At 37.7% G+C, this 26,944-nt stretch overlaps 2 protein-coding genes across 7 annotated transcripts; both read right to left on the bottom strand.

Moving 5' to 3' along the window:
• Positions 1 to 794: 794 nt before the first annotated feature.
• LOC143731966 (uncharacterized) lies at positions 795 to 18,508 on the bottom strand. 6 transcript variants are annotated; one of them, XM_077222583.1, is made up of 17 exons: positions 18,347 to 18,508; positions 18,041 to 18,130; positions 17,820 to 17,894; positions 17,477 to 17,563; positions 17,030 to 17,104; positions 16,795 to 16,869; positions 16,564 to 16,638; positions 16,333 to 16,407; positions 16,099 to 16,173; positions 9,717 to 9,791; positions 9,483 to 9,557; positions 9,252 to 9,326; positions 9,020 to 9,094; positions 8,893 to 8,919; positions 8,578 to 8,654; positions 4,665 to 4,708; positions 795 to 964 (listed from the first exon to the last, which is right to left on the bottom strand). In XM_077222583.1, the coding sequence occupies exons 1-17, from the start codon at positions 18,357 to 18,359 to the stop codon at positions 928 to 930; spliced, it is 1,125 nt and encodes a 374-aa protein (XP_077078698.1). In that variant the 5' UTR covers positions 18,360 to 18,508; the 3' UTR covers positions 795 to 927. The 6 variants fall into 6 exon arrangements, with proteins under 6 accessions (XP_077078698.1, XP_077078701.1, XP_077078700.1 ...); XM_077222586.1 differs by lacking the exon at positions 9,020 to 9,094; XM_077222585.1 differs by lacking the exon at positions 9,252 to 9,326.
• Positions 18,509 to 21,202: 2,694 nt separating this feature from the next.
• On the bottom strand, positions 21,203 to 25,907 carry LOC143731953 (sentrin-specific protease 1-like). Its single transcript, XM_077222566.1, has 11 exons — positions 25,574 to 25,907; positions 24,447 to 24,706; positions 23,657 to 23,772; positions 23,469 to 23,510; positions 23,323 to 23,394; positions 23,169 to 23,234; positions 22,234 to 22,322; positions 22,040 to 22,148; positions 21,843 to 21,951; positions 21,435 to 21,505; positions 21,203 to 21,262 (listed from the first exon to the last, which is right to left on the bottom strand). The coding sequence occupies exons 1-11, from the start codon at positions 25,618 to 25,620 to the stop codon at positions 21,203 to 21,205; spliced, it is 1,041 nt and encodes a 346-aa protein (XP_077078681.1). The 5' UTR covers positions 25,621 to 25,907.
• Positions 25,908 to 26,944: the final 1,037 nt, after the last annotated feature.

The raw sequence follows: 26,944 nt of genomic DNA, 5'->3' as shown, positions 1-26,944 counted from the left end.
TGCATCTGTGTGCAGATGAGAAAAGCAAAGTGCATGCGCGTTGTGCACACGCATTGATTATGGCCAAGCAGGCGCCCTTAAAATAGCATAACATGCCCAACGCGCCACTGACTTTAGACTAGGTTTTTCCTGGTCAGTGGCGTGATTATTATCTAAACCTGCAAAATAGCACCAGGGAACGTTTGCGTCTGTGGAGGGAAAAGTCCGCTGTGTGTGGGTGCAAAATAGGAATGATACATGCACCGAGGTACAAAGTCAATTGCGCTGGGTACAAGATAGTGCCCCAAGTGTTACTGTCTGTCAACTGCCCACAGCCTGGTTGCAGTGTCCTTTTTTACCTGGCAACAGAACCGGGCCCCAAGTTCCCATTTTAGAGACTAAAGTAAACGTTTGTTACTTAACAGCCCAAACTCTTCTGCAATGCAACCATTGGTACCACAATGAAGACTGGTGCGCGACTTGAACGGGACTTTATATAGTGTGTACCAGTCTTTGACAGCAAGAGGAAGGAATGAAATGAAAAGGAGTTCCAGTACTCCTGACAAACTGATAAGTTGTACAAACTGTCAACATACAAGAGATTATAAAATAAACTGTCATGTTTAATACAAATGTCCCCAGTCCTTCATACCAACAAGCCCAATGCTGTTAGTATGATGCCTACTAAAGGAAAAGCTTAGTATATTTATTCAAATCTTCATGTACATCCTATTATTAAAATGACTACACAATGATCTCTGCTAGGTCACTTACATGAGTGTGAGAGATGTCTGTTAGACATGACATAGAAAAGCTTAGTAAATACAAATCTTTATTAAAACAAAACAAACCAACCAAAAATGAACAAATAACATAAAAAACAAACTAGACAAGGATCAAATTGCATTGTGTAGGTTTTATGACAGACAAATAAAACTGGGGTGAATATCAAGCCGTCTGCCAGGTTGGAGGCCAGGTTTTCCCGCTAAAAAAGACAAGAGATAGGTGGTTAGTGAAAAAGGTTGTGAAAAAGTGAATAATGACTCAACATTCAATGCTGTAACGTCTACACTACACTATTACACAATATTAGAGTACAGTAATTAAGATGTAAGACAAGGTATTCAATAGGAGTGATGTTAAGATTAACCATAGGCCTAAAAATGAAAATAGCATCTAGAGATTTTAATAAACAAAGAAAAATTTCTAGACAACACCTTTTACAACTGGTAACTGTTAACTCATAACCTAATAAAATAAAGATAGTAGTACATAGAGTATACAGTAGTATAAAGTAGATTGCAAAGACTTAAAAACAGAATTTTGATAATGCAATCTTGTCTGGCCTCGCTTAAAGCCAATGTAGCACTCAGTGAGAGTAGGGTTGGTAATGAATAGTCAAGGGTGTGGTAAACACAACTTTAGGTATATCCATTACAACTATCATGATCACAAGCTACGGCTATAAGTCAATAGTTCTTATTCAGCAGTTCCCCTTGAATCTAAATGTCAAAATTAGGGCTGCAACTAACGATTATTTTGATAATCGATTAATCGGACGATTATTTTTTCGATTAATCGATTAATCGGATAGAAATTAAATTAGATTTTTTTTTTATTATAACTAAATAAAACCGTAAATCAGGGTATTTATGTGTAAAAGTGTACTTTAAAAAGTGCAAAAGCCACACATTGAGTTTTACTAATATCAATATTTGCATTGTTTTTAATGATAATTGCTGATGGCAAGTTGACAAACATGATTATTGTTAAAAAAATGATATCCAACATATTATGTTTTAACACAATTTTTGTTAAAACAAATTTACACAGACATGTTGTTCAGATGTGAATATCTGAACTAAAAACAAACTAAAAACATCTAAAATATATAATTCATTTAATTTTTATTTTAAAATTAATTATATATAAGGAATATAAGGATAAAGAATATAATATATATAATATATAATATATAAAAGAATAATATAAGGATAAATTGATTAAATAAATATAGAAAGACTGAAAACAATTGTGTGAATGTAGAGCCGCAGTAGATCGCGTTTGAAAAAAAATTAAAACTTAGTAGACAAATGCTATAAAAAGAGAACGGAATGGAGGTAACGTTACCCAGCAAGCTAACAGGCTTGAGTAAAGGACAGGAGAAATTATGCATTAGTGCACAAGCATTCGCTGAAAACCACTGAGTACAGTGTCTAAAAAACAATATTTTACTGCTGCTGTTATTAACTGCCTTTATATTTAGTGCTTCGCTTTGTAAAGACCGTTTTAATTTAACCTATTTCTGCGGTAGCGCTATTTTAATCCATCACTTACGTTGCGAGCGAACTGATTGCGCAACCTGATGCTCGAGACAAAATACAGACATCCCAAGATCCCGGAAGTCCCGGGAGTCTCCCGCATATTGATTGCGGCTCCCTGATGCCCGCGAATTAGTTCGAACTCCCGAAATGAAATCTAGAGCGCGCAAGCAAGAGCGCGCATGCGAGACAGAAGAGACTGCTCCAAACCATAGACATCATATAGATAGACGCCCTATCGACCGCTACTGCCTATTGGCGCAGGCGAGCCGTGGGGCCGCCATCTTAAACCGGTCACCCGCTCCGCTCAGTGTAATCTGTTTGGCAGGTGCAATCATAGATATCATATAGAGACTAGATGCCCTATTGGCCGCTGGGGCGCAAGAAATGCGGCCGCCATATTAAGCAGGTCATACTCCTATTTGCGTTGCATAGCAGCAGTAGATTTCAGAGCACTGTGCAGTATATTCCTGCTCAAATCGGCGGACCATCACTCGGGGATTACTTACACAAGTAAGATTTAACATTTAACATTACCGAACTATTAGTTGTATTTTGTGAACAAAATATTCAATGTGTCCTGTATCGTAGCTACGTGTATGACCTTTGCAGCAAAAAAACCCGCGTGAAAATCAGTTCGGTATTCAGTGAGATATGATTAATTAAATGCGCTGCCAGCTCATTGCACCTGCCAAACAGATTACACTGAGCGGAGCGGGTGACCGGTTTAAGATGGCGGCCCCACGGCTCGCCTGCGCCAATGGGCAGTAGCGGTCGATAGGGCGTCTATCTATATGATGTCTATGGGTGCAATGAGCTGGCAGCGCATTTAATTAATCATATCTCACTGAATACCGAACTGATTTTCACGCGGGTTTTTTTGCTGCAAAGTTCATACACGTAGCTACGATACAGGACACATTGAATATTTTGTTCACAAAATACAACTAATAGTTCGGTAATGTTAAATGTTAAATCTTACTTGTGTAAGTAATCCCCGAGTGATGGTCCGCCGATTTGAGCAGGAATATACTGCACAGTGCTCTGAAATCTACTGCTGCTATGCAACGCAAATAGGAGTATGACCTGCTTAATATGGCGGCCGCATTTCTTGCGCCCCAGCGGCCAATAGGGCATCTAGTCTCTATATGATATCTATGCTCCAAACCGTGTAGCGCGCGCGGTCGGCAGAGCGCCTGAGGGAGAGAGACCTTGCGTGTGTGTGCGTACCAGTAAACGCTCCCCGTGACGTAAGCAGACCAACTAATCGATAATGACATTCGTTGACAACGATTTTCATAATCGATTATAATCGATTTTATCGATTAGTTGTTGCAGCCCTAGTCAAAATACACTTGAGACATGTTTATTTTCCTTTTTTTGTTTTTTGGCTCAATGTCATCTGTCAAACACAGTAGTTCTAACCAACTGGTTTAGTTGCTTGCCATGCAACGTGTTGTCTTTGAAGTTGCTGGAAGGTTTGTGTTGTGCATTGGAATGTAAAAAATGTGGTATACTAAGGCTACGTTCACACTGCAGGCTGAAACGACCCAATTCCGATTTTTTTGCCCCACTTGTATCTGATCTTTTCATGACAGTCTGAACGACACAGATCCGATCTTTTCAAATACGTCCCAGGCCACTTGAGTATGTGGTCCAAATCCGATACGTATCCGATCTTTTGAAATGCGACTTCAGTCTGAACGGCCAGGTCACATGTATCCGACCCGCACGTCATTGATACGCGACAAACGTCATAATTCTGCGTTTAATTAGGCGGGAATGAGAAGATAAACAACAACTATGGTGGACGATGTGAGACCAGTCAATGGAAGGGAAGCGAGGTTTCTGATTTAATTAATGGTAAATAGACTGCATTTATATAGCGCTTTCACAGACCCAATGGCCACCAAAGTGCTTTACATTTAGCCTCACATTCACCCATTCACTCTCTCATTCATACACTGACGGCGGTGTCAGCCATACAAGGCACCATCCAGCTCGCCGGGAGCAGCTGGGGTTAGGTATCTTGCTCATGGACACCTCGAGACTTGGTCAGGTGGAACCGGCGATTAAACCACCAACCTTCTGGCAAACTCTATTCAGGCCAAACTCGAGGGCTCTTATCGGAACTTCCGCAAACAACAAGTGACGTTGTTGACCGTTGAGTACACTTCTGCGCATGCGGGTCACTTCTGGGTCATTTCACGTTCACACAGGAGATCACAAAAGGTCGCATTTAATTGGAAATGTAAACGGCCTTGCAAAAAAATATTTTTTTTTCAAAAAAATCGGAATTGAGCATTAGGCCCCTGCAGTGTGAATGCAGCCTAAGGGTGAACTGTCCAAGCAAGGGTACCATACCATAGATCGCAGGGCATCCAGTCATACAGGAGTTCGGTCTTCCCCTGTGGAAGGCAAAAAAAGACATGGAAACGTGTTACATGAAATATTGCTTACAGAATTACAATGCAAACTTAAATTGAATGATTTGGAATGACATTAGTTGATCAGTTTTCAAATAATTTCAGTAATTATTGTAAGAGGAAAACCCCTTGAGATGTGACATCTAGTTTTCGAGGGGGCCTCTAATGCATGATTGTTTTAGAGAATGCACCAATAAAAAATTGTTTCCCTGCCTACACAAACAATTTCTCACTCAATTAAGTGTGCTTTTCAATAATTGATCTAAAAAAACCTTTGCCTATCTTCCTTTGTGTGCCAGTTTTCTCCAAACTTAAATACTCAATGATAATCATTCACATTAAACCATATGTATTCTTGAGAGAGAATGAAATGTAGATTAGGTGAGACTGTATGAGGGGAGGTCAAATGTTCATTTCCAGCAAGGTCCTTTGTCTTACTGAGCAGTGGTCGTTCTTTAACCAGTTTTTCCAGTCTTGCACGATTACCGGTAAAGATAATAGGTACGAGAATATTTCGCAGAACAACAATCTGGTCCATATTCTGATTACTTGCAAGCAATAGCCTGTCAGGATAGCAAACATCATGTAGTTAACGGGGAAGAGGGTTCCCACCCTTTCTCCGCATCAAATACTGTATAAGGACCTTTAAATAATATTTCCAGGCATTTAAAAATAAATGTTTAGAGATATGGATCAAGGGCAAATTTTATAGACGTGACAACAAAGAATTCCCTGGTGATACAATTGGTACTAAATTTCACTATGGACATGCATTCGAAATTTAGCAATAGGACACACTCCACTGTGACTACAGGAGATACTATCACGGTGTGGGTTCTGTCATGTTTCCTGTCTGTGTTCCCCTGTCTTTTTTCATGTTTAGCAGTTCCCGTTATGTCTATTATTATAAAGGCAAACAAGCTAAACAAGATAATGAGGGGAGTGGCTAATCAGAGACACCTAGGAAGACTAGAGCTGAGTCCCAATGTGCATACTATGCCCTAAATAGTATTTAAAATTACTAATGTCACATACTATTTAGGATGGATAGTATGCACATTGGGACGCAGCATAGGTGTCTCTGATTTAGCTTGTAAACATTATCTTGTTTACAAGCTAAACTTGTAAACTGTCAAACTTGTAAACACTGTCTCTGATTAGCCACTCCCCCTCATTATCTTGAGGGGCGTGGCTAATCTGAGTGGCTAATCAGAGACACCTAGGTGTCTCTGATTAGCCACTCCCCTCATTATCTTGTTTAGCTTGTTTGCCTTTGTATTTAAGCCCTGTGTCTAGCTCAGTCTTTGTGAGTTCTTGATGTTGTTCTGTTGCATGTTGTCGGGTCTGTTCTGGAGTCTTAGCCTTTGTCATAGTTCAAGTTTATTCTTAGTCTTTGTCTTTGTTCTAGTTTATTTAATAAAAAAACTGCTGGATTCGGATCATAACAGATACAGTGGTTAGCTTTGCTGACATCTAAGCAGATGATGCGGGTCTCACCTATTATGGTACACTTTAGTTTAATTTATGATGCTAAGTAACTTGAACATGTCATGGTTCAGTGGCATGCCACTGGGGTACCTGAGCCTTGAGTAGTGTGCCCAAGAAGGAGCACTAGCACTCAGTTACTCACACCCCGTGATGCAGGACAACTTCTAAATTGGCACTGCAAGAGCCTTAAGGGTGTTTTTTTGCCAAGATTTTTTTTAAATCAAATATCTTTTCACAGTTTTATATGATGTTAGTTGTAGTTTAAACCTTGCAGAAAAATTATGCTGGTTGCTGGATGGTCTAAGCTAGAGTGGGCTGGAAGAGAAAATGGTGCGTTCCAGCATGTAACATTGGACCAAGTAGCAATTGGTTGAAGCAGAAAGTATCTGCCCACCAGGAAGCAAATATCCCAATGGATAGGTTTCTGGGGCCTCATTTATAAAACTGTGCGTAGGATCCTTACTAAAAGTGTACGTGCGCCCGAAAGCCAGACTTATAAAACCGTTCGTACGCCAGAATCTGCGCAGAATTCACTTTATCAATCCCAGCCACCAGAAGATTGTGCGCACATGCGTCTCCTCCCCGAAATAACCATAAATGAGCTTACAACGCCTAGTTTTACTATGCATATCCTCATCTGCATATCATTTGCATATGATTATTCATCCACGTGATAACATGTTTAACGGTACAAGACATTAGGAAAATATGAAATACGGATGTGCCGTCACATTACATTAATAAAAACCATTTAGTAGCCTATCCTTGCCTTGTTTTTGAATAAATAAATCAAATAGTGTAAAATAAATTTCAGAGAAAGTTTTTTTCAATCTTTTCCACTGGCCAAATAGTATTTTAATTGATTTATATTTTTAATGGAAACAGATAGACCATGTTGTGCATTAGGCTATATTTGCACAATCTGCTAGTATCATGGTAAGCAATTCTCTCTGTAGTTAAAACATTAAAAGATAGCATGCCGGAGGCAAAATTTTCAAAAGCATTACATCCACGACAAATATTTATATTTATTGAATATAAAAAATGTTTGAACTCCTCAGTAAATTTCACGTAGTTTATGTGTTTAAATCCATTAATGAGAATGGCATATTTAATCAAAATGTTTGTGTGACAATCAGCGGCTGGAGTGCCCGCATGAGCCACTGGAGGGCACTCTCTTCCTGTGTTATGTTCCACCATGGACTCATTATGTTTGATTATGGTTTCATCAGTTTCACCTGTGCACCCTCAGCAACCCTTAATCTTGACTGTTCTGTTCTGTGCCCATTTGTGAAGTATTGTTTTACCCAAACTCGGTCTTAGTTTGTACCTCTTGTTTCTCCGTGCTTGGACTTGATCTTTTGTGTTTGAACTTGGACTCTCATATAGTTTTGTGAACCTTTGCTGCCTGCCTCTGACCATTGCGTGTTTGACTACGATTCTGGATTGCCCTTGACATCTTCTTAGTTTTTGTCTGCGTGTTCTCAGTTTGTCATTTCCTTTAATAAATATCTGCGAATGGATCCGACCGCCTCAGCCTCTACGTGACAGTTTGTATCAGAAGTAAAACATAGTTTAAATCATTTTATTTAAAATATTATTGTGAACATGCACTGTATGATTCATCCACGTGATAACATGTTTAACGGTACAAGACATTAGGAAAATATGAAATACGGATGTGCCGTCACATTACATTAATAAAAACCATTTAGTAGCCATAATCATAATGAAGATTTACGGTTTTACTTCATCCGCCATTAGATATGCTTCAGTTTAACTAAACGGCCCAAAGCGTTCGCTGGCGCTCATTTAAGGTGTGGATATTTGCTTCAAGTGACAGGCTTTGTGAGTGAAATTATATTTGTATTATCTTTCTGTATATGTATAATTTTCTTTAGATTTTCTCTCTAAAATTAACAAAAAAAATATAACTCCATCTCACCATCGGTGTCGCCAAACTGCTCCGTCTCCAAAACGTTCGTATGCATGGGTCAGAGTTTGTGTGCAGGTGCGCACATTTTCCCATCAAATTTGTTTTTATAAATCACAATTTATGCGTCGGAAGTGGCGTACGCCTCTTTCAGGGCCTGTTTTGTACGTACACAACGGTTATAAATGAGGTCCCAGGTGCTTTACACAAAGTGAAATAATGTGAAAGCGTTTGGTGTATCAGGCTAAGAATGGACATCATAAGATGGTCAAACCAACTTAACCATCAAATCTCATGCAAAAACATGAACTGGTAAAAAAAAATGGCTGATCAAACCAGTTTCAAAACATGCTTAGGCTAGCCAAGATGTATTTTCTGTAGGGAAGACATCATATCAGATAACACAATCTAACTACCTCTCCAATCCTACCTTTCTCTGCCTTGTCCGTATTATCCCACGGTATGGGAGCACATCCCGATTGTTGTGGGGGCAATCTTTTGTTCTCACTGTACAACATAAGAACATAGAGTAGTGAATGATAGATGATAATCCAAATGCAAATGTAGCCTTAGAAAATACTTAATACTTGAAAACTTGCGTATCTACAGTATGAACACTATGCATACAATTCATTTGGAAATTAATTAAACCAATAATATCAGGAAGACCTGCACAACAATTCAATTGATACTTTTGTGCTGATAATGTAAAAGATGACAGAATATCAGATGTCAGATTTCAGACCTCTCTTCCTCTGATTTCGTCTTTTCCCTATATAAACAAATAGACTTGGTTCAGTAGAGTACAGATATTTGAAGCTTAAGCATATTCTTTTAAAGATAAAGAACAGAAAAGTTGAAATGTTTAAGACCTTGTCCAGTAGCAGGTTGATCAGCCACAGCCACAGTCCCAGCCCCCTGGTCCACAGATACTGTGGCTACTGAATCTAAAATGAGAGAAGAGATAGCATTGTCTATCATAATATACAATTAGGTAAAAACAGAGACCTGAAAAAAAGAGATTAAAGCAATACTACAGAGCACATCCAACCATAGCACTGTTTTAAAGATAAAGAACAGAAATAAAGCTGAGAAGTTTAAGACCTTGTCCAGTAGCAGGTTGATCAGCCACAGCCACAGTCCCAGCCCCCTGGTCCACAGATACTGCGGCTACTGAATCTAAAATGAGTGAAGAGATAGCATTGTCTATCATAATATAAAATTAGGTCATAACAGAGACCTGAAAAAAGAGCTTAAAGCAATACTACAGAGTACATCCAACCATAGCTCTGTTTTAAAGATAAAGAACAGAAATAAAGCTGAGAAGTTTAAGACCTTGTCCAGTAGCAGGTTGATCAGCCACAGCCACAGTCCCAGCCCCCTGGTCCACAGATACTGCGGCTACTGAATCTAAAATGAGTGAAGAGATAGCATTGTCTATCATAATATAAAATTAGGTCATAACAGAGACCTGAAAAAAAAAGAGCTTAAAGCAATACTACAGAGTACATCCAACCATAGCACTGTTTTAAAGATAAAGAACAGAAATAAAGCTGAGAAGTTTAAGACCTTGTCCAGTAGCAGGTTGATCAGTCACAGCCACAGTCCCAGCCCCCTGGTCCACAGATACTGCGGCTACTGAATCTAAAATGAGTGAAGAGATAGCATTGTCTATCATAATATAAAATTAGGTCATAACAGAGACCTGAAAAAAAAAAGAGCTTAAAGCAATACTACAGAGTACATCCAACCATAGCCCTGTTGTTTGAGCTTCCCAAGTGCTGTTGGTACACAGCAAAATCTGCAGTGTTAATTTGAGTTAAATTCCCAGTGTAAATTATTCCGAGTGAATGGGTGTTGATTTGTGAGTTATTTTAACACTTGCAGTGCTGAAAAAGCTCTGTGGGGGACGTCATTTCAAGGAGTCAGGAGTATACACTAATTTTGAGTTACTTTCCACATCCGGTTTTTTCGCGGTCATTGACGAGCGGGAGAATCACTCGTCTCTTCACTTACCGATTGGGATATTCGGCTTAAAAGGTAAGAACCCCATTTATCAATTTATAAAGGCTGTTAACGTTAGTCGGTATTTAAACCATGTTTTAACGTTTAGTGGAGTGTGATGCAGTCGATTTGCAACGTGTGGTGGCGGTCGTTGTCGTTTTTTTTTATTTATTTTTTATTTAAATTAACGTTAGTTGATGGTTGAGAGAGAACATGTGTGAGAGGACATTTCTGTTAGGAATATTCGGTGAGAAGGGTGAGAACCACATTTATCATTTTATAGAATGTTAGTCTTAACGTTTGCAAATCGACAGTCAAATTAGGCTAGTTCAGCAACTGAAAAACTGTAAAATTACGCCAGCGCGTTTTAATATAACGTTAACAACATGTGCTTAACAGTGTTTGTAACGTTACATTTAAGAAAACCACTGTATGGTCAGTGTGCTTATAAGTAACGTTTAATCAAAATCATTTTATGTGGCGTCGTCGCATGTCTGCGTGCAGGGATAATTCAAATTTTTCGTCGGCGCCAACGTTATTTGAGGTTCAGATTTAACTGTTTTTTTTTAATTGCAATAAACTGATAAAACTAAGCCGAAATACAAACATCGTGATGAAGATTTGTAAAACGTTTGAATTCATACTACGGTAGCCTATATCAGGTCCATCCGCAAGACAACAAGCAAACAACTAAAATGTTTGTTCTCTAAATAGAGTTTTGGGCTATGGTGGATGCATGCAAGTGGTATGAACCCAAAATAAACTAATTCTGCCGTGATTTACTTTCTTAAATGGGTAAAACGTATGCCGAAGCCGCAACCTCATGATCCATATGAAAAAGAAAATCAGGTCTGTTCGCAAAATGACAAGCAAACAACTTTTAATAATGCTTGGTTTCTGAATGAAGTTCAAAAAAGTTGCCAGGGCATCATGTTTCAAACCAGAATATATTTTTAATACGTTTCACTGCTTATTAGCACTTTTCACTGCTTGTTTGCCACTTAAACATAAGCTAACATATCGGTATATCCTTGCAGTTAAAGGGTTAGTTCACCCAAAAATGAAAATTAAGTCATTAATTACTCACCCCCATGCTGTACCAACCCCGTAAGACCTTCGTTCATCTTCGGAACACAAATGAAGATATTTTTGATTAAATCTGAGAGGTGGATCACTGCTACATAGGCTGCCAGAGGGAATGAAACTTGACGGCCCAGAAAGTCATTAAAGAACGTTTAAATATTCCATGTGCCTACAGTGGCTCAACTATAAGTTTATCAAGCGACGAGAATACTTTTTTTCTGAAAAAAAACCCCATAAATAACGACTTTATTCGACTATTCCTTTTCATCCTTGTGGGCCTGAGACGAGAGTTCAAGAGATTTCCACGACGCATGCGCGAGAACTGAACAAGAAGTATTAGAGAAAGAACGTCCTCTTCTCAGTTCTCGCGCATGCGTCGTGGAAATCTCTTGAACTCTCGTCTCAGGCCCACAAGGATGAAAAGGAATAGTCGAATAAAGTTGTTATTTATGGTTTTTTTTTCGGAAAAAAAGTATTCTCGTCGCTTGATAAACTTATAGTTGAGCCACTGTAGGCACATGGAATATTTGAACATGTTCTTTAATGACTTTCTGGGCCGTCAAGTTTCATTCCCTCTGGCAGCCTATATAGCAGTGATCCACCTCTCAGATTTAATCAAAAATATCTTCATTTGTGTTCCGAAGATGAACGAAGGTCTTACGGGGTTGGTACAGCATGGGGGTGAGTAATTAATGACTTAATTTTCATTTTTGGGTGAACTAACCCTTTAAGATTAAACCACTTCTCACTTTTTCTCCACTAGGTGCAGTTTCAGGATGTTACCATGTTGCTGAAGGTGAAATACCGTTGTGTCAAGAAGTACATCAAATTGCACTCAGGCTTCACCTATTCAGAACTCACCAGGGAAGGTAAATAGCCATCCTTTAAAGGCCAAACAAAATATGTAGCCACTTTTGCAACAAATCACAGTACCTGATTATCTGTGGCTGACCTATTTAAATACTTTTGGCTGTATTTAACATTTTATTAAAATGTTGTCATTTTATTTTAATTGCAGGGCTTTACTTTTAATGACAGTTCATAGTGTAATCATCAACATTAGTTAGTACATGGCAGTATACTTTTGCTGCAGATTCTTTAACATTTGCAAGTCAAGAAAATAGTTAAGTAGGATGATTTAAAACTTGCTCCAGGTGACTTTATCTTGTTACACTCTCTCGTTTTATAGTCAAAAACAAGTTTGGGCTTCCCGATGAGGCTCAACTTGACATTTTTGATGAAACTGCAGTGTTTCCTCTAGGATTTTTTCCAGCCGTGGTGGCAGGCCCATTTCGCCAGGGGGAGGGGGCATGGCCCATGAGTGATATTCCCATTGGCCACACCCCCTTATCCCAGGTGTTTAAACCTCCCCTAAGCATTATAACATGAAAGGCGCCAATAAGAGCGGCAAAGCGATTATGCGCATCCCGTGCGCAGAATGATGCACTTGAAGCAACGTGAAGTCACAGCGTGCAGCGCTTCGCATTGAAAAGTTCAAAGCACAAAGCGAAGAGATTATATCTATCTATGCTTAATGTATTATATCTATGCAACAGTTTATTGAGCCTTTTCTTTTAACAGTTTTAAATTTCAGTTAACTTACAGTGCGCATGAAGAACAATTCATAGTGCTCTCTACTCTAGTGCTGTAGTAACAGACACCCGGGAGAAAGGAATATGATTTGGAAAGCACAACAAGCAGAAATGTATCCAGCAAAGAACACATGAGCAGTTCTGCAACAAAGGCTTCCGTGTCAGAGGCGGCAAAGGAGGTAATTGAAAGCTGAAAACTTCTTAAAATTGATGGTAAATCAAATTAAGGTGTCATGCTAAATTAAGATTATCAATAATTGAAGCATTTGGTTCGAAACTCTTTATCAAAGAAAATGTTATTACTTTGCCCCTTCCTAGATTTTTACCATACAGACATGTTGTGCTATGTTTTTTCTGATTTTATTTAATAGAAAGAATTGAACACTAAAACTTAAATTTCATTTTCCTGTTATGCGAGTAGATGGTAGAAAAGGCCTTGCTTAAGAAGCCTGGAGGAGAGGATATCCTTGAAGAGTACAAGTCAGAAAATTCACTAATGCATTGCACTCGGAGACCGCTTGTCAACCTATTGGCGAGTGATATGACTGAGAGACATGGGTAAGATTTAAAAAGGTTTTTATTACAAAGGAATTAAAAAAAAGGATGTAATCTTGTAATAATATAACTAATGTTTATTGTACTATATAAAGAGGAATTATTAAAGATTGACTTTCTTCACTCTATAGCAGGTTTCCTTCCTGTCAGCAGAAGTATGCCCTGGGAATTATTACTCTCTTTCCCTCACTGAAGGATCCTTTTTCTCCAAATGGCTATGTAAGTTTAAAACCTTAAGAAAACACAGCACCCAATTTACAGAAAAGGGCTTTGGTGTTGTAGTTTTCATTATAAAGTAATTACAGTTGCTTATAAAAGTGAAAAGATTTGATAATTCAACAACAATATCGATAGTAGTGCTCTGATTTGAAATTACTTGGGTTATAAGGATATTGCAAAGTAATTTGAAAAAAGAAAATCTATTAAATAAGTAATTGTTCTTTTGTTTCACAATGCTGCATCTGCACTTTCTGTAAGATCATTTTGTGATTTATTTGTGTTTATTCATTTAAATGTAACGGGAGCATTTCTATGATGGGATATTTAGCATGGTGCCTCAAAACCATTTCCAGGACTGCAGGAAAACGGCCAGTCAAGGAAGCCTCAGTGTATCAACCACAAGGACCAAAGCGCCGAAGATCAGCAACCACACTGCCTGAGCAACTAGATGGAGATGCCTGCAGGGAGGCCATTTCATTTCTTGTTCACTCTCCCGATGAAGCAAGTGTATTTCAGAAGATGAAGATGACATTTCAACATCATCAGGACCTAGTGCATGACCCACAAAGAAGAACAGATGTCTTCAAAACATATCCATGCTTTTTGGATGTCAAAGGACTGGTGAGTTGTATATTTCTTTTATTTAAACTTAAGTATTCAATAACCAGTGTTTTGTGGGATGTTAGCCTTGAAAACACACAATCATTTATCTTCCTGGCTTATTTACTGTATTCTTTTTTTCCAAAATATTTATTTTGATTTAAACTGGTTTAATATACCACACACAGATATAAAATAAATAAAAAATCACTAAGCGCACCAATGCACTGAGCTCTAGCCTCATATATATGCTTGTGTGTGTATAATCAACAGGTGAATCAAGAATTCCTGCTGCTGTTTGGTGCTGAAATGGCCTCCAATATGCTTGAGAAGTGGGACACCTCATTCAAGTCATCAAAGAGGCCAAACAACTGACTCCGACAAATGAGCTGTGCCGACTTCTAAAAGCTGCTGAGAAACTTGAGAACACTTGTATCCAAGTAGGAATCTGATTCCTAAACATCATTTTATGTTACATTACCAGTCTTGTATTCGAAAAATTGAACCATTAATAGATATGTGGAGTATGAGATTCGAGGCAAAACACAGGGTTTTCAAGAGCACACTTAAAAACTTCAAGAACATCACAGTATCACTTGCCAAAAAACATCAAATGTCCATAGCATCTAATTGGGAAACATCTCCTTTGAACGATGTTGAGTACGGACCTTTGAAAACATTTAATGTGGACAATGAGGAAAATGGTGAAATGTTTGCCCAATCTCTGCCCGCTGAAGCAAAAGACATTTTCTCTACTAACTGGGTAAAGATCAGTGGGGTAGAGTACAGAGCCGGGTTAGTCATTTGCAGTAGCACAGAACAGGAAATGCCTGTTTTTTGCAGAATTAAAAAAATGCTTTGTCAACAGTGTGATCTACTTCATAGTGAACAAGCTTATGGTTGACCATTTTAATGAGCACTTTCATGCCTACAATGTGTTCGAAAGTGATGAAATGGATGTGATGAAAGCAGACTCTCTTCAAATTTATAAGCCTTTTGACTTACAAAGTGCTTATGGTAAAGATGATAGCCTTTACATTGTACCATCATTTTCTATGTAAATGTGCATAGAGTTCAATTGTATGGTGCTTGGATATTTTGCCTTTATTAAAAAAAAAGTTGAATTCTTTGTACGTTTATTTTTTCCTATGGTGAAAAGGCATTTTCAGAACATTGTATGTAACAACTATCTTGAATACACTAGTGTTATTATAATAACACAGAATTATTTAAATTAACACTTTTAAGAGTAAGGGAGTAACACGATTAAGAGTTAAAAATACTATTAAAGTGTGACTGAATGTTAGGAATTAACACCAAGGAGTAACACAAGTGTAGTGTAAAAATTACTCATAAATGTGTTAAGAAATAACACTCTGAGTGTTACATTTTTAACACTATTATGGAGTTAAAATATTATCACTATCCAAAGTGTTAATTTAACTCTGGACGGGTGAGAATTATATAAACTCTGTGAAAGTGTTAAATTTAACACTATGGGAGTTGAAATAACACTGACGTTTTTGCTGTGTAGGAAGAAGAACAAGAGAATTTGGTACAGCATAGACTACATTGCAAACCATCTGAGACCATGAGCTCACTTTTAGTTTAATTTCTCATGGTACCATTCAGCATAAAGTTCCTGTTCTCTGTTTGGTCTATGTTGTACCAAATTCTCTCGTTCTTGTTCCCACTGACAGCATACAGTGAGCTCAAATAACAGGGCTGTGGTTGGAAGTACTCAGGACACTGTAAAACCTTGTACTGTAGGAGGAGGGCTAAGCAACCATTCTAACTACAAAATAAACAAATAGACTTGGTTCAGTACAGTACAGATATTTGAAGCTTAAGCATATTCTTTTAAAGATAAAGAACAGAAAAGTTGAAATGTTTAAGACCTTGTCCAGTAGCAGGTTGATCAGCCACAGCCACAGTCCCAGCCCCCTGGTCCACAGATACTGTGGCTACTGAATCTAAAATGAGTGAAGAGATAGCATTGTCTATCATAATATACAATTAGGTCAAAACAGAGACCTGAAAAAAAAAGAGCTTAAAGCAATACTACAGAGTACATCCAACCATAGCACTGTTTTAAAGATAAAGAACAGAAATAAAGCTGAGAAGTTTAAGACCTTGTCCAGTAGCAGGTTGATCAGCCACAGCCACAGTCCCAGCCCCCTGGTCCACAGATACTGCGGCTACTGAATCTAAAATGAGTGAAGAGATAGCATTGTCTATCATAATATAAAATTAGGTCATAACAGAGATCTGAAAAAAGAGCTTAAAGCAATACTACAGAGTACATCCAACCATAGCACTGTTTTAAAGATAAAGAACAGAAATAAAGCTGAGAAGTTTAAGACCTTGTCCAGTAGCAGGTTGATCAGCCACAGCCACAGTCCCAGCCCCCTGGTCCACAGATACTGCGGCTACTGAATCTAAAATGAGTGAAGAGATAGCATTGTCTATCATAATATAAAATTAGGTCATAACAGAGATCTGAAAAAAGAGCTTAAAGCAATACTACAGAGTACATCCAACCATAGCACTGTTTTAAAGATAAAGAACAGAAATAAAGCTGAGAAGTTTAAGACCTTGTCCAGTAGCAGGTTGATCAGCCACAGCCACAGTCCCAGCCCCCTGGTCCACAGATACTGCGGCTACTGAATCTAAAATGAGTGAAGAGATAGCATTGTCTATCATAATATAAAATTAGGTCATAACAGAGACCTGAAAAAAAAAACAGCTTAAAGCAATACTACAGAGTACATCCAACCATAGCACTGTTTTAAAGATAAAGAACAGAAATAAAGCTGAGAAGTTTAAGACCTTGTCCAGTAACAGGTTGATCAGCCACAGCCACAGTCCCAGCCCCCTGGTCCACAGATACTGCGGCTACTGAATCTAAAATGAGTGAAGAGATAGCATTGTCTATCATAATATAAAATTAGGTCATAACAGAGACCTGAAAAAAAAAAAGAGCTTAAAGCAATACTACAGAGTACATCCAACCATAGCCCTGTTGTTTGAGCTTCCCAAGTGCTGTTGGTAGGAAGAAGAACAAGAGAATTTGGTACAGCATAGACTACATTGCAAACCATCTGAGACCATGAGCTCACTTTTAGTTTAATTTCTCATGGTACCATTCAGCATAAAGTTCCTGTTCTCTGTTTGGTCTATGTTGTACCAAATTCTCTCGTTCTTGTTCCCACTGACAGCATACAGTGAGCTCAAATAACAGGGCTATGGTTGGAAGTACTCAGGACACTGTAAAACCTTGTACTGTAGGAGGAGGGCTAAGCAACCATTCTGGACCATCCTCAGTCCCAGCCCCCTGGTCCAAACTCATGCCGCTTGTCAAATCTGAGGATGAGAATGAGTGCAAAGAAGATGTTGTCTCTCTGAAGTGTATACACAGATTACATAATATACAGTACAATTAGGGTCTGTATTCACAAAGAATCTTAGGGATGAAAGTATCTCAACATTTTAGGAGAAAAAAAATTGGGCTAAGCCCTAATGAGGAAATTTTAACATCATTTAGGAATTATTTTGTGCTAAAATGAAATTCTTTGTGAATTTTGTGAAAGAACATAAATAAACCTGAAGAGCTTAAGACCTTTTCCACTAGGAGGTTTGTTAAAATCAGCCACAGTCCCAGCCCCCTGGTCCACGGATATTGTGGCTACTGAATCTGAGGATGAGTGGAGAGATGGTGACATTGTGTCTTATAAAAGTTTAAATAGGTGTAGTGAAAAGACATCTGCTGCTAAAGCATATTTTCACAAAAATCTCAGAGAACACAATAAAGTGAAGGCACCAAATCTGGGCCAAAAGCACCTTGTTCTCTTAATGGGGTTATCTCAAAATTTAGAGTGACAGTAGCCTCCTCAGGCTCATGGCTACTGTCTGTTGCCTGTTCTGTATTCACTAGAAGAATACAAACACAAAAAATTTACTATACGCAATTAGGTCAAAATGTGAAAGCCAAGGCAAAATAATACAAAATCCACATGCCTCATATAATCAGAGAAGCACAGTTGCCCTTACTATTTCCAATCATTGCTTAACACCATCTACCCCTAAATAATAATATATATTAAAAAATACATATATAAAGTTTATAGTATATAAATATAGTCTTACCTTCAACCATCATTTAAAAAATTTCATAAATGTTTTGCACACAGGTCTGTGCACTTTTGCCCAACACTTTATCTTTAGGCAAGATCATTTTGGCCTTCTTGTGTGGATATTCCACCAGGAGCAAAGGCCTCCAGCCGACTGCGTGCAGCTTCTCTATCTAAAGTTTTAAAAAAAACTAGTGCTGTCAAACGATTAAAATATTTAATCGCGATTAATCGCATTAATGCCATAGTTAACTCGCGATTAATCGCACATTTTTATCTATTCTAAATGTCCCTTGATTTCTATTTGTCTCATTATTTTTTCTAATTTTAATGCTCTTATCAACATGGAAAAGTGGATCAGCAGTAAGTTTGTTCTTAGCTGTGGTATCCATGTGCTTCTGTCTGAAGTCATCCATTGTAGAGCTTAGATCGGGCCCAAAATATCAAGCCCGACCCGAGCCCGTGCGCATTGTGTCCGAGCCCGGCCCGGCCCGACACATAAACTGTAATTATGAGCCCGAGCCCGATTTAAACCCGTCCATTTTTTTAATACGTGGGTCGTTTTAACTGACGTTCTCAACTACTTTCTATGTTACTTTCTCCCGCCCGCAACATTTTTGTCCCGCTCCCGCCCGCAAATACACTCTTTTTTTTGTAGGCTACCTCCAAATACTTTCGCCTACGTGTCGCCACAATACACATAAGCATAAATGCTCCTGATAAATTATTTGTTATTAAAGCATTAACACACAAACCACTGTTATAACATAAAAGCAAGCAGGCTACTGAGTGCATGGTTTGGCATGACTGAATGCGCGCAAAGTGCGCTCCCTTAATAATTCCTAAAAAGCTGACATCAGTTCATCGCAATCTCACACATCTGTTATTATCAATGAAGCTGACTGCACAATGCATATTTCATAATATATACACTTTGTTTGTTATAATTTGAGGATTTGCCAGCATACAGAATTCAGCACTGAACAAAAAGTCTGTTTTGAGCGGTGAGGGGAGTCTATTTTAAATGCTTCTGATTGGCCATTGCGTTCAAGAAATCAACACATATGTCTGTGATTGGCTACATCCCTCAACGCTGCAAACATGTTATAAAAAGAAACTCTGCCCTGTAAATCGTTTCTATTTTGTTTTAGTTGTTCTTGTTGCTTTTCTGCAACATGAATAAAAATGTATTAGTTTTTATGTTTTATTCATAGATATTTCTAGTTTGCGGGAGTCCCGCGAATCGTTTTATTCTCCCGTATCCGCACACAGAGTGAGTGCATTACTGCTCGAGCCCGCCCTCGCACTCGGCCATCAAATCTAGTCCCGCGCCGCACTCTATTGCGTTGAGAGTGCACGACTCTAAATCGGCGTCTCGCGCTCGCGCCATCCAGTCAAAACGTAACGTTAGCCTACTACTATTTGGCCGGTGTTCTGTCGATCTGTCCTACCTTGTCAGTTTTTCCTACCGTAGCGCAAAATTATAGCCATATCTATCGGTTCATCCTACCACATCGTAAAATCCTACTGCGCGTTTCTGCTTCGCGTCTGTGACTACATAAAATATTTCAGTGTAACTTTGCCGAATATTCTTATTAGGCCATGGTACGGTGATTTTACAGTGCAAAGTAACGTTACCTCATCAGATTGTCCTATGAAATAAACGGGTAGGATGATTTTACAGTGCAAAATACCTCATCAGATTGTCCTACCAGTATGAAATAAACGGGTAGGATGATTTTACAGTGCAAAATACCTCATCAGATTGTCCTACCAGTATGAAATAAACGGGAAGGATGATTTTACAGTGCAAAATACCTCATCAGATTGTCTTACCAGTATGAAATAAACGGGAAGGATGATTTTACAGTGCAAAATACCACATCAGATTGTCCTACCAGTATGAAATAAACGGGTAGGATGATTTTACAGTGCAAAATACCTCATCAGATTGTCCTATGAAATAAACGGGTAGGATGATTTTACAGTGCAAAATACCTCATCAGATTGTCTTACCAGTATGAAATAAACGGGAAGGATGATTTTACAGTGCAAAATACCTCATCAGATTGTCCTACCAGTATGAAATAAACGGGTAGGATGATTTTACAGTGCAAAATACCTCATCAGATTGTCCTACCAGTATGAAATAAACGGGAAGGATGATTTTACAGTGCAAAATACCTCATCAGATTGTCCTACCAGTATGAAATAAACGGGAAGGATGATTTTACAGTGCAAAATACCTCATCAGATTGTCCTACCAGTATGAAATAAACGGGAAGGATGATTTTACAGTGCAAAATACCTCATCAGATTGTCCTACCAGTATGAAATAAACGGGAAGGATGATTTTACAGTGCAAAATACCTCATCAGATTGTCCTGCCAGTATGAAATAAACGGCTAGGATGATTTTACAGTGCAAAATACCTCATCAGATTGTCCTGCCAGTATGAAATAAATGGGAAGGATGATTTTACAGTGCAAAATACCTCATCAGATTGTCCTGGAAAAATAAACAGATAGGATGATTGATTTGACAGTCTAAGTTTTTAATCTGTATAGTCCCTGGACAGATGTTACAAATTTACTCTAAACCAGATGATAATGTAAATTGAAATAAGATTAGTTATTGAGATAATTTATAATCAAGCAGATAGAATATATACAGAAAGGAGATTATTAATCAAATTCATTTCAAAATTCAAAATCATGCAACACAGAGGCACAATACAAGTAAATAAGTAAAACAATAAGTTATTAATATAAATATGAACTAAGACCACACTGTGCTGCAGACTGTTATCAATGCAAATGATAAAGGGACATACACTCAAACTATACTACACACTTTTTGCACATAAACAAATTTAGGCTACTGAATTGCAACATTTAAAATGTGCCCATCTATTGCAGCTCTCACACTGTACCTGAAAATAAAAGAGATGAATATATATGTAAATTAGTACATTTAAAACAATATAGAATCTGAAAACATGAAAAGAAAAATTACCTTTTCATTTAAATAACAAAATTCTACAAAAAAACATGGCACATAAAGTTAAACTATTGCTTTTTGGGTGTGTGCATTATAAGTTGTACCATTTCAATCATGCTTTCGTTGGGGTCGTCTTCCAGCATGCTGCAAAGCACACAGTACTCCTCTGCATTACCTATACATTTGTTAACATTAAAAAAAGATCAATATGAATTCATTGGACAATCATATCATAGTGTACTAAATGTCAACATAAACGCCATGAAAAAAATTCTCAGACCTGTTCTGAAATTACATTAAATCAAATCATTCTTGCATTACTTTTTGCATCCTTCAAGTTATTTTCTACTCTGAAAAATGTATTTAATCAAGTAAGAATATCCAAATATACAGAGGGGATAGAGAAGAAAATTATAGAGTGAAGATAGCATCTACAGAGGTGTACTACATGACACACTGTACATTACAATACATACACTTCTACGGTATTACAGAATTAAAACAGCACTCACCTCGACATCCAAGAAGTGTGCAGGCTACTTTCATGCGTGCTGAGCTGACCGCTTCAGGCGTAGTCTGAACATTGCTGATCGTTCCTGTCAGCAGGTATTGTTCAGCAAACTGAAACATTAATTGACAGATGACTTAATTAAATTCATTATAACATATCCAGACCTGAAGCCACTCTTGAAAATATATGAACACATACATTCAATACCAATACTCCACAACTGCTGGAATCCATCTGCAGGTCGTGCTTCAGGGTCCGTAATTGCCACTGGGCTGTTTGCTCATCACATCTCAGTTTTAAAAAATTCCTAGATGTCGTCGAGACATTTGTACTGTTTAGAATCGAATAGCATAAAAAAATAAAAAAAGATGAAACAGTTCTAAAAAGGTTACCTCCAGTTCCGCAGAATTTTATGTTCATAAGAACGTTCATTTCCCATTGGGTCAATCACAAGGAGTGTTTTTTCAGGCATGTTGATAATCTGGAATATTATGTCATGTAATCATAAATAAGGTTTTAAAATATTTTTAGATCACTACTAACAACTACAGGAAGCTGCTTAAATAAACCTTTAAATTATTGACCTAAAGCATTAAAGAATGTCTGCAGATTATGGAGAAAGTGTCAACACAGTGATTTAGTTATTTGCAGGTGAATATAACACATAAGAATATAAGTGAATGGTAGCAATATTCTGAGGGAAAATTCCAAACGGAAGTGAGCATCCCTATGCCCTACTCCCTTCGAAGGGCAGAGCCCTTGAAGTGGGGACTTTGGAGTGAGCAGGGCACTTGCGTGACATTATGTAGCCGTTTGGAACGCACTTGGTGAAGAGAGCGATGAAAGACAATGTAATTTCCTCATTATCTTCACATGGGAATGTTCCCACTCTAAAAAAAAAAAATATATATATATATATATATAAGAGCCTTTGTTATCTTTATCTCCTGTCTATATATATATATATATATATATAGACAGGAGATAAAGATAACAAAGGCTCTTTGCCTTCGTCATATATAGCCTATTTGTGTGTACTTCTCTGCTCACAACTTTAAAACTTGCAGTGTGTCATCTTTGACCCTGCATTACCTAACACATTTCTTACCTATGAAACTTATTTAAACATAACATGACAAACATTTGTGAAATATCACGAACATGAACAAAACGAAACAACTTGAATTGCTCTGTTGGTTAGTTAACTCGAACTCTCCCACCAGTATTCTGTTTGACAATAGCCCAAGATCACTAAAGAAGAAGAAGAAGAAAAAAAAACATTTTCTATAATCTCACTTGCAATGTACTTTGAAAAATACACATGCACCACAAGAATCCAATGTGCTCCAACGTTCACAGGGCACAGCCAAATGTCCTCAATGGGAAACTTCATCTATGAAAAGTATTTAATAACAAGTTTGTGATGGTTCCAAAACACGTAAATATTATGTACTTTATTACTTTCTGGAAAGCTAAATTACCTTTCCTAGGCATCTGAACTGTCCAGCAAACAACGAACGTGCAACAACTGCACAAAGCTGGTGTATGTGGTTCTGAAAAAAAAAAAAATGTGTAAGTATATACAATTAAATTAGTGTTCCTAAATAAGTAGACATTCTATACATACCTGTTGTTTTTCAACGACCAGGTGCAGGTATGCATCAATAACCTAAATTAAGAAAAATAAACATGAATATAAACAAACTAAACTTTATTTTTGTGAGAAAATAATAAGTAATTTGGGTTTATAAGTCATTTAGACAACCGCCCGATTGGAAAGAAAGGCCACCCATAGCATAAGAATAAATAACTTACTTCATCAGCAAGCCACTCGGCCCCTTGCAGTGAGTGAAAAGAAGAGTCATAGAGCTTATATGGCCCAACAACTGCTTCAACCTGACCAGTGACATTTGCAGCCCAGACCTTCATTACTGAAAAAGAAAGACAAAGTTAGTGTTGTCAATAATTTTTCTAATTAATCAACTTTACAGGGCCAACGAGCCAACATAAAATGAACTTGGCAAATTGAACGTGCCAAACATTCAAGGCCGTAGGTTTGGTCTTTAAGTTGGAAGAGACAACAATCCACCCCCTACCCCACATCGGTAGTATATAATATGTAAAATAATGTGATTGAGTTCGCTGAAGTATTAGGAAGGACAATTCTGCCCTCCTAAAATATATGCAAACCTACGCCCTTGCAAACAGTCATCATGTCAAAAGGGTACAGGACAGCTAGAGGAAGTGGATATAACTCAAAACAATTTATGGTATCTCTATTAAATAAGAAAATTGTAATATTTTGGTGGCCGCAGTTGTGAAGGTTTTTCAGTGAGCTTTGATTTCAAAATACTGTTTGACTTCGTTCATGCATTTTGAATTTTTTAGGCATATTTTTTTTTATGGGGGGGGGGGGTCTGTTTTTTTATGATTTATTGGTTATTATGTCCACTTCCTATAAATAACGGTGACCTGTGACCAACAGGTCAAAATGGCCACCATGATTTAAACACTGCAAGCAAGGAACCATAACAAGAAGACCAAACTGGTCAGTTAGGCCAAACTGGCAACTAAGGATGAACTGAGATCTCTGTAAATATAAAACCTTGTTCCTCTGAGATTTGGTTTACATCTGATGGGAACTTTATTGCTGGCTCTTCATCTGTTGGGGTTAATTTTAGCTCCTTGATGTACCCATTTGTTTGGTCAAGCATTTTAGGAGCAACTTGAATAACAGAAGGTCTTTGTAACGCTGAATCTTGGAGCTTCTCAGAATCATTTACCTTGGTCACAGAATGCGGAGTGCTGAGTGGTGCAACAGTGCAAGGAGGCATCTTGCAAGAACTGTTACTCTCTGTAGACCCACTGATTGAGATAACAGAACAGTCATCAGGCACTTTTCCAGTTTGGCTTCTTCTGTATGGTTTAATGTGACCAATGCTATATTTGGTTTTTAAAGTAATCCCTCCAGGTTTGTTTAATGTGACAAGTTTGCCACTGAGTCTCTCAATGATGTAGGGTCCTGAGAAGTCAGGTTCAATCCTTCCTCCTTTTCTTCCACGCTTCCTCATATTCATCAGAAGAACCTCATCACCAACATTGTAAATCAAGTCTTTGTACTTCTTCTGGACCTTTTTAGCATATGCTTCCTTCTGTTTCTCCTGTGATTTACCAATGTTTTCTTCTGCCTGTTTTTTGGCCTCATCTCTCTTTTTTTTATCGGAAACTACATAATCACTAAAACTTGATTCCACAGGGAGACTGATGGTGGACAGCTAAAAAACAAGGCAATATAATTTAAGCAATATAAATTCATTTGTGAACTATTTAAATTTTCACATGTGCATGTATATTATGAAAAGCCCATGGTAGCATGAGAAGAGGCCCTTTGCTAAAAACATGGTTGTTTACTATTCATAACAAACTGTTAGGAATATTAGTGACCCTTATTGTCTGTTGTGGAACAAAGTCCAAAAAATATGATCATTACCAGTTTAAGATCAAAGGTTTTATAACAGATGTTAAAATTGAATACAGTTAATCAAGTCAGGGTACCAATAATAAAAACTATATTTACTGTATGATTAGTTTTGTAAAAAGAAAAAAAGTTTTGCATCTTCTACTACAGTACCCATTGGAAATTATTTCAAGGCTAAATTTACTTTAAGCACAATTCTTCTGACATAGGCTAGTATGACAAAATTGCTGAAATGACTCCATAAGCACACTCACTGGCATTTCAACAGGAATCTCTGCAGGGAACACTGCCTCTCTCCCATACATTAAAAGAAAAGGGGAGTGTTTTGTGGTGGTGTGGACCTTTGATCTTAAAGAAAACAAGGTGGCATCCAGATAGACATCCCAGTCATTCTGCTGGTCGTTAACCAATTTCTTGAGGGCTCTAAAGTGACACATAAGGGGGAAAGTTTTTTGTTTTTTAGAAGGCTTATAAACTTGGAGTATGAAAGCCTTTTTAGGAATACATTTATAACTTATTTGGTGCCTTGAAGCGGAAGATGGGTCAAAATGTCATGGGGGGCGGGGGTGCCTTAACTTTTCCTGACCTAGGTACATACAATAATAAAACTTACCGTTTAATGTTGTCGTTGGTCTTTTCATCCAGGCCATTAGTTTGAGGATGATAAGCTGCTGTCACACTTCTTTTGATGAACAACATTTCACAAAGCCTGTGGTTAAGCTTAAAAAATAAAGGGGAAAAAAATCACTGTGAATAAATGGGTGAAAAGCTCCTTAAAACATACAGTAGTTGAATATATGTACTGTATGTGCAAAAATATAACAACTCTTGAAAATCTAAAAACAAAGACAATGGGTTTCATTCATGAAACATTCGTAAATATACGAGTAAATATGAGAGTGATTTGCACGTAAAGAGACCTTCCCGAAAACTCATCTCCTGATTCACAAATACTTCGTAAACGTCAGATGTGATAGTGAAATGTGTGTGTGTTAATGAATTCCAATCAGTCGTAAATTGGACGTGCGTGCACGTTCATTCTCAATTACCAAAAAATCCCGCCCATTAAATCCGACTGACAACTATATATGGGCATCATATGACACCAAACGAAGGATTTCAACATGTCTTCTCAAAAGCGAATGAAAAAGAAAAATTTCTCAGATGCAGAAATCGAAGTTTTATTATCAGAAGTTCATTCAAAACTTCAAAAATTTTATTTTCAAGCGTAGGCTACATAGTGGCGTATCGGGTCCTAAAGAAAAGCAAGCTTGGCAGCATATTACAGATGCAGTTAATGGAGTTTCATCTGTTAATCAAACAGTCTCAGATGTAAAAAGAAAAACCGTATAGTAATTACTATATATAATATTTTTTCAAAATGCTGTGTAAATATGTACCCGATTAAGGGGAATTAAAATGCAGCCTTAGTTATTAATGAGCAAAATGTTCGGATGTTAAACGCACTATTTACGCGTGGCTGGGAGCAGGTGTAGATTTCTTTCTTACCAACTAACATTTGGAAAATACGAACGTTTTAATGAATCCGAAAATTTACGCCAGAACCACTTTACACACGATTTACACAAAAATTCGTTCTGCTCGTGTTTCATGAATGAGACCCA

Source organism: Siphateles boraxobius, unplaced genomic scaffold (genome assembly GCF_051911475.1).
Source record: "Siphateles boraxobius isolate OS27281-9 unplaced genomic scaffold, OSU_SipBor_1 89, whole genome shotgun sequence".
Lineage (NCBI taxonomy): Eukaryota > Metazoa > Chordata > Actinopteri > Cypriniformes > Leuciscidae > Siphateles > Siphateles boraxobius.
This window is presented reverse-complemented; position numbering and strand designations above follow the sequence as displayed.